Source organism: Silene latifolia, chromosome X, assembly GCF_048544455.1.
Source record: "Silene latifolia isolate original U9 population chromosome X, ASM4854445v1, whole genome shotgun sequence".
Lineage (NCBI taxonomy): Eukaryota > Viridiplantae > Streptophyta > Magnoliopsida > Caryophyllales > Caryophyllaceae > Silene > Silene latifolia.
Genome location: NC_133537.1, coordinates 12,331,127 through 12,339,569, shown reverse-complemented (window position 1 = coordinate 12,339,569; position 8,443 = coordinate 12,331,127). Strand labels below are relative to the sequence as shown.

General features: G+C 43.2%; 1 protein-coding gene and 1 non-coding gene across 2 annotated transcripts; one reads left to right on the top strand and one right to left on the bottom strand.

Annotated features, from left to right (window-relative positions):
- Window positions 1-1,987: 1,987 nt before the first annotated feature.
- Window positions 1,988-7,327, top strand: LOC141616887 (uncharacterized). The gene is made up of 3 exons (XM_074434044.1): window positions 1,988-2,920; window positions 3,239-4,971; window positions 5,644-7,327. The coding sequence occupies exons 1-3, from the start codon at window positions 1,988-1,990 to the stop codon at window positions 7,325-7,327; spliced, it is 4,350 nt and encodes a 1,449-aa protein (XP_074290145.1).
- On the bottom strand, window positions 2,360-2,466 carry LOC141624978 (small nucleolar RNA R71). Its single transcript, XR_012534779.1, has one exon. It is a non-coding gene; the product is annotated as a small nucleolar RNA R71 (small nucleolar RNA).
- Window positions 7,328-8,443: the final 1,116 nt, after the last annotated feature.

Here is an 8,443-nt window from a genome sequence, read left to right as displayed (position 1 = left end):
GAAGCTTGACCTCGCTGCCGGGAGGGAGCACCGGCAGGCGGTCAACCGGTAAAGCACATCTCAAGGAAGAAGAAAAAGACCTGAAGGTAGTGTTCTGCCGGCAGGCCGGCAGCCGGCCCACCGGCAGAACACACTTGCCAGATATTTTATTTATTTGCACGGTTTTGCCGGTAGGAGCGCCGGCAGCCGGTCCACCGGTAGAACGCAGCAACGACGGATTTGGGCTTTTCATCTCTTTTCTCCTCTTTTCTTCTTAATCTTATACAAGCCAATAAATACCCCCTCCTTAAACCCTTTGTACACACAACCCTAGATCTCAGAATATTTCCCTTTCCAAGTTTCAAACTTTGTTAATCATTTTGTTAATCTTTCCTTAATTAGACTAGTTCTTCAATTAATTAGTAATTGGAGTTGGGTTGTAAGAAGATTGTAGGTTCCTCCTTCTTTATTTTTCTATCCTAATTCCTTTCTTGCTATTTGATTGGTATTATTTCTCTCCTTATTTTCATTTGTTTACATTTGCTTTTTCCTTCAAGTTTGTTTGATTTTTGTTGATTAAATTGGCATCCTTGTTGTTTGATTATTGTTGTTTTCACCATTGTTCATCTTTTCATTGTTCATCTTTTCATTAATTCTCTTTCCTTTGTTCATCTTTTGCTAGTTGTCCTCAAAGACTTAATCTTTGAGTTGATTGTGTTAAAGATTGTGTCTTTCAGTTTGTTCATCCTTGTTATTAGATTAAAACATCTTTCTTTATAATTATTGTTGGATTGTTGCATGTTTAGAAGTAGAATTCATCCTCTCACCATGTTTATGCTTAAAGACTCTATCTTTATTGTTCATTTTGCCTTTAAAAACATGATTAGTGAGTAGTCTCCTTCTAGGACTCGGTTTGACCCGATATGGGTAATTTCACTAACTAATTATCATTAAGGCTAATTTGTGGGGGAAATTGGTGAGGGTAGTTTAGAGGAATTTGCATGTTTAAGGTTTGGGTTTTGGGTAGTGTCAACTTGTGACCCTTGTCCACCAACGGGAGTTGGTTAGGTTGTAAATTGGATACCCGAAATTTGACCTTGTCACCAACTAAGGTTGAGACCGGAAGGGAGAACCGAGGGAGGGTGCCCCTAGACTAGCGTTTGAAATCGACCTCCGGAAGGAGGAGTGGGATGACCCGGAATATGATGAGGGCTTAATGACCTTGACCATTTACTTGACCTCCTTAGGAAAATGCATGTTCTTTGGGTTGTCGGGTTTTGAGTTAGGGATACCGGCTTTCGAACCCGGGAGGGGGGTTAGTCGGAGTAGCTAGTGTCCTATTGCGAGACCGGAAGGGAGGTTCTAGGCGAATTAGAGTCATCTCCCCCTTACCTTTCTACCCCTTTTGATTAGCCGAGACGATTAGTATGTGGAATTACTTATATTCGTGGGAGAACCGAGTTCTAGTCCTTCTCTTTATTTGATCTATCCCTTATCTTTTAGCTTGTTCTTATCTTGTCTAGTTTAAGGTCTTTAAATTTGTTAGTTTAGTGCTAGTTTGTTACCTCCATCAATTGTTATTTATCGACTTAGCTAAGCTTGTGAATTAGAACGATTAGTACTCCACCTACTCCTTGTGGGATCAACCCTTTAAAGTGTACAACGATAAAATCGTGCACTTGCGAGGTTTAACTTGAGACCATCGAGTTTTTGGCGCCGTTGCCGGGGAGTACGGCTTGATATTAATCGTTTTTGTTCTAGTTTAGACTAAGTCCTTTGTTACTAATCCTTTCTTTCAAGTGCTTAGGTCTTTTGCATGAGTAGGCGACGAAGAAGAGGTCAACCAACATATCAACTTGACCGCGAAATTGAAGCCACGACAAGAAGACTTAATTCATTAAGAAGAAGGGGTTTACTTGATATACCACCTATTGAAGAAGTTAATCACCAAGAAGCCACCGAAGTGTTTGAAAATCCTTTTGGGGTTTTAGAAGAAGAACCTAACATCATGGGTGATCCGGTTCCGATAAGAGAGACTATGGCTCCTAAGCACATAGTAAATCCAAGCATCCAAAGGCCAAGAATTCAAGCTAATAACTTTGAGATTAAAAATGCCTTGCTCAACCTTGTTCAAGACAACCAATTTGGAGGAGGTCCCTTGGAGAACCCAAATTATCATCTAAATGATTTCCTTGAAAATTGTGATATGTACAAGTCAAATGGGGTCTCCGACGACGCGGTTCACCTTAGGTTGTTCCCCCGTTCTCTTAGGGGTTCGGCCAAGGATTGGTTGAAGAATTGTGACCCGGATTCCTTCAAAACATGGGATGAGTTGGCCTCGGCGTTTTTAAACAAATATTTCCCACCCTCAAGAACGGCCAAAGTCAAGAGTGAACTACAAAGCTTTACTCAAGAAGAGGATGAGACTTTATATGAGGCATGGGAACGGTATAAGAAGCTCCAACGGTTATGCCCTCACCATGGCATCTCCGAGGCCGAGCTAGTGAACAACTTTTACAAAGGGTTGACTCAAGACCTTAGGCTTTCATTGGATGCGGGATCGGGGAAAGGTGCCTTAGACATTTTGGGGCATAAGGCGGCAAAGGAACTAATTGAGGAGATGGCCTCAAGAACTATGGAATGGGGAAGTGATAGGCAAATGAGAAAGGGCAAGAGCAAGGATTGTAATTCGGTTTTGAATGTGGAGGTTAAGGGTATGCTAGATGAACTCACCCAACAAGTTGCTTTGCTAAATTCAAAACCTAAAGGATCCGATATGAGGCAAGTCTTGTCGTGTGAGTTGTGTGGTGAACAAGGGCACACTCCCATTGGGTGTCCCTTGATTGCACCCCTCCAAGAGGAATGCTACGAGCAAGCAAATGGAGTTTGGGAATCAACTAGTGCAAGGCAAGGGTTCAACAATAGTAACAACAACCAATTTGTCAATGGAAAAAGAACTCACCCTTTCTTATCTTATGCTTCACAAAACATTCAAAATCCAACCACTTCCCAACCTCAACAACAGCAAAGGTTCAATCAAAACTCTCAATTCCAAAGACAAATCCCACCCGGTTTTCAAGGGAAACAATTTGTCACCCAACACCAACAACCATTTGGGGGTTTCAAGGGACAAAATTTCAATCAACAAAAAAACCAAAACTTCCAACCACAAAACCAAAACTTCCAAACTCCTCAAAAACCATCTTGGGAACAAGCCTTTGAACAATTGGTTATTGCAAATCAAAAATCCGACTCAAAGCTTGATAACCACATTGCCTCCCAAAACCGGGTTAATGATGAAATTCGGGCATCCCAAAAGGCTACGGAAACTCATGTAGCACAAATTTCTCAACAATTGGGGCAATTGGCCCAAAATCCGGGGAAGTTTCCGGGTAATACGGTTAACCCAAGGGAGATGAATGCGGTATTTTTGAGGAGTGGAAAGCAATTGGAGGAGATTGAGAAGTCTCCTAAGTGGAAGAGGAAGAGGGTGTCTAGTGAAGTTGTGAAAGAACACCCGGTTGAAGTTGTGGAAGAAGGTGAGGTTAGGGTGGAGAAGTCTAAGGAGGTGGAGATGGTTGATCCTCCAAAGCAATATGAGCCTATTGCAACTAAGGCCAAAGAATGTACTCCACCACCAAGGGAGTATGTAGCACCGGTACCCTTTCCACAAAGGCTTGCAAGGCTTAGAATTGAAAAGAAATATGAGAAGTTTGTTGAGATCTTGAAGGGAATGAATGTCACTATTCCTTTTCTTGATATGATTACCGAAATCCCATCTTATGGCAAGTTTCTTAAGGAACTTTTCACTTTGAAAAAGAAGAATGGAGAGGTGCAAACCATCAACCTCTCTAAGGAATGTAGTGCTATTCTTACTCACACCAACAAGCTCCCGAACAAGTTAGAAGATCCGGGTAGCTTCTCAATTCCTTGTTCTATCCAAGGGGTGGATATTAAAAGAGCATTGTGTGATTTGGGGGCTAGTGTGAGCCTCATGCCACTTTCAATCTTCAAGAGGCTTGATTTGGGAGATTTGAAACCAACTAGAGTTTCACTTCAACTAGCCGATCGGTCGGTTAAATTTTCCATTGGTGTGATTGAAGATGTACCCTTGGTTGTTGGAAAGCTTGTTATACCATGTGATTTCTTTGTTATGGATATGCCCGAGGATTACAATGTGCCTATTATTTTGGGGCGACCTTGTCTTGCTACCGGTGGAGCTATGATCGATGTAAAGAGTGGCAAGCTATCTTTGCAAGTGGGTGAAGATAGAGTGGAATTTGAACTCCACAAGTCCATGGAAGCTCCATCTCTAGGTGACACTTGTTGCATTGTAGAAATTCTTGAGAATCCCATGGAGGAGCATGACCCAAAAGCTTCCTCTATGGATCCTTTGGAGACTTGTCTTGTTAGTGGGTATGAGGTCGATGACAAAGATGTTGAGACTCTTGCATATGTATGGATGTTGGATTCGGCTCCAATTCATGAACAAGCTCCCAAGTTTGAAGTGTTGGAAGTCAGTAAGAAGGAGGAGAGTTCCACGCCTCCTCCTACGGTTGAACTTAAACCTCTTCCCTCTTCTTTGAAATATGAATTTCTAGGTGATGATTCCACCTATCCCGTCATCATCAATAGTGCACTTGATGACACCCAAACCTCAAAACTAATTTCTTTGCTTAAAAGGTTTAAGGGTGTCCTTGGGTACACGATTGGTGACCTCAAAGGGATTAGTCCCTCTTTGTGTACTCATAAAATTCTACTTGAAAATGAGGATGCATCCTCCATTGAGCCACAAAGAAGGCTTAACCCCATAATGAAAGAGGTTGTGAGGAAAGAGGTCCTCAAGCTACTTGATGTCGGCATTATCTATCCTATCTCGGATAGTAGGTGGGTAAGCTCGGTTCATGTAGTTCCTAAAAAAGGAGGCATGACGGTAGTGCGAAATGACAAGAATGAATTGATTCCTACAAGGACGGTAACCGGGTGGAGAATGTGTGTGGACTATAGGAAGTTGAACAAATCCACCCGGAAGGATCATTTTCCCTTACCGTTCATGGATCACATGCTAGAAAGATTAGCTCAACACAACTATTTTTGCTTCTTGGATGGCTATTCGGGATTTTTCCAAATCCCTATCCATCCAAGTGACCAAGAAAAGACCACCTTTACTTGTCCATTCGGCACCTATGCATATAGGAGGATGCCATTTGGGCTATGTAACGCTCCCTCTACCTTTCAAAGAGCTATGATGTCAATTTTCTCTGATTTCATTGAACAAGAAATGGAAGTTTTCATGGATGATTTCTCGGTTGTTGGGAAAAGTTTTGAAAGTTGTTTAATGAATTTGGAGAAAGTTTTGATCAAATGTCAAGAGTCTCACCTTGTACTTAATTGGGAGAAGTGCCATTTCATGGTACAAGAAGGTGTTGTGTTGGGACACATAGTGTCCAACCGTGGAATAGAAGTTGATAAGGCTAAGATAGAGGTCATTGCTAGTCTCCCACCTCCCACCAATGTTAAGGGGGTGAGAAGTTTCCTTGGACATGCGGGCTTTTACCGCCGCTTCATCAAGGACTTCTCTAAGATTGCGAGACCTTTGACCGAGTTGTTAGCCAAAGATACTCCTTTCGTGTTCTCTAACCGATGTCTTGATGCTTTTAATAGGTTGAAGGAAGCCTTGACAAGTGCTCCGATTATACAACCTCCGGATTGGAGCTTACCGTTTGAGTTAATGTGTGATGTGAGCGATCATGCCTTGGGCGCGGTTTTAGGCCAAAGGAAGGATGGAAAGGTGCATGCAATTCATTATGCAAGCAAAACTCTTGATGATGCTCAAACAAATTACTTAACAACGGAAAAGGAGCTCTTGGCCGTGGTTTTTGCAATGGAGAAGTTCCGGACCTACTTGGTGGGAGCTAAGGTTATAGTGTTCACCGATCATGTTGCCTTGAGACACTTGCTCATCAAGAAGGAGTCCAAGCCTCAGTTGATTAGGTGGATATTACTTCTCCAAGAGTTTGACATGGAGATTAGGGATAAGAAAGGAGTTGAAAATGTGGTGGCCGATCATTTATCCCGGCTAATCAACCTCAATGTTGACAATGGGCTCCCTATCAATGATTATTTGCCCGATGACCACTTGTTGTCCCTAAGCTCGGGTGAAGCACCGTGGTATGCGGATATTGTCAATTATTTGGTCTCCGGGATAATTCCTCATGACTATGACTCCCACAAGAAGAAGAAGTTCTTTCATGATGTGAAACACTATTATTGGGATGACCCATGTTTGTATAAGTCTTGTGCCGATGGTATGAAAAGAAGGTGTGTTCCAAGAGAGGAAGCTACCTCCATAATGAGCCATTGCCATGACTTACCTTGTGGTGGCTATGCAAGTTCCAAGAAAACGGCCACTAAAGTACTTCAATGCGGTTTCTTTTGGCCCTCTCTATTCCGTGACATTGCCTTTTATGTTAAAGGATGTGATAAATGTCAAAGGAGTGGAAATATCACAAGGAAACATGAAATGCCAATGAATTTCATGCTTGAGGTTGAGCTTTTTAATGTGTGGGGGATAGATTATCAAGGTCCCTTCCCATCATCGTTTGGAAATGAGTACATACTCGTGGTGGTCGACTATGTAAGCAAATGGGTTGAGGCGATCCCGACCAAGACTTGTGATGCTAAGGAAGTGATCAAGCTACTTCAAAAGATCATTTTTCCAAGGTTTGGGGTCCCGAGAGTCCTCATTAGCGATCGTGGTACGCATTTCGGAGAAAGAGCATTGGAAGCTTTGTTGAAAAAGTATGGTGTGCAACAAAGGAAGAGTCTTGCCTACCATCCTCAAGCTAATGGGCAAGCCGAGATTTCCAACCGAGAGTTGAAGACTATACTTGAGAGAACCGTGAACAAGTCAAGAAAGGATTGGTCCTTGAAGATTGATGATGCTTTGTGGGCTTACCGGACGGCCTTCAAAACATCGATCGGTACCTCACCATTCCGATTGGTGTATGGCAAGGATTGTCATTTGCCGGTGGAACTTGAACACAAGGCATATTGGGCCATCAAGCATCTCAACTATGACTTGAAGACGGCCGGTGAGAAAAGACTTCTTGATTTGAATGAATTGGAGGAATTTAGGCTAGAAGCCTATGAGAATGCTAAGTTGTACAAAGAAAGGACGAAAAGATTTCACGACAAGTGCATAATTAGGAGAGAGTTCAAGGAAGGTGAATTGGTTCTTCTATATGATACCCGCTTGAAGTTCTTTTCCGGAAAGTTGAGGTCGAAGTGGACCGGACCCTTCACCGTTGTCCGATCTTTCCCTCATGGGGCGGTTGAAATAAGCTAAGGAGACCGAACTTTTAAAGTAAACGGTCAAAGATTAAAGCACTATCACGTTGGCAATCCCGTCCAAAAGGAAATGAAGATCCTTGAAACCTTTCTAGTCCATTAAGCTTTTTCGTCCTCACCGTGAAAATTGTTGGCTTGTTTACTTGGTCGAGCCTACGACATAAAACAAGGGCGCTACATGGGAGGCAACCCATGCATCTTTGTATATAGCTTGCATTTTAGACTAGTAGTGAGAGATTTGGAATCATACTTTGTCTATTTGGATTGGTGACGGAGATCACTTTTGAAGAAAACAAGCATTATTTTCGTTGACCCGAAATCCCGACATCATGCGTCGGCGTAGCTGTGGAAAACAAGAATCCCGGGGTCAATGAAAAAGCTCGAATCCCGAGTTAAAGAAAATTGAGCAAGTTGGAAGAAAACAAAGTGAAAAGAGCTGAGTGTAGTGCCCTGCCGGTAGGCCGGCAGCCGGTGCCCCTACCGGTAGCGAGGCCAAATCAAATTGTTGAAAATTGAAGTATTGTTGTGTTTTGCCGGTAGGCCGGCAGCCGGCTCACCGGCAGGACACACCTGGTAAAGATGAAAACACGAAGATTTGATAATGAGGAGTGTGTTTTGCCGGCAGGCCGGCAGCCGACCCACCGGCTGGACACACTTGAAGACTTGAAGAAACTTGCAAAACTGGTGAAGAGGAGTGTTTTTCCGGTAGGCCGGCAGCCGGCTCACCGGCAGAGCACTCACGCCTTGAGTATTGAGAAGTTGATTTATGAGTGGAGTTGTGTTCTGCCGGTAGGCCGGCAGCCGGCTCACCGGCAGGACACACCTGGTATGGGAAAATTTCAAAGGGAGGAGAGTGATTTGCCGATGGACCGGCAGCCGGTTGGTCCACCGGTAGCGAGGTCAAAAATCCAAGAAGGAAAATCGAAAAAATAGAAAAGAGGGGCGTGTGTTTTACCGGCAGACCGGCTGCCGGTTCGTGAACCGGCAAAACACATACATCAGACCAAAATAAACCACGATAACTGATACCCGTCGTTGTGAGTACCAAAAATAATATTTATAATACCAAACTACAACTAGAAAGCGGTAGTAAGGGTCGATCCGCAGGGAAGTA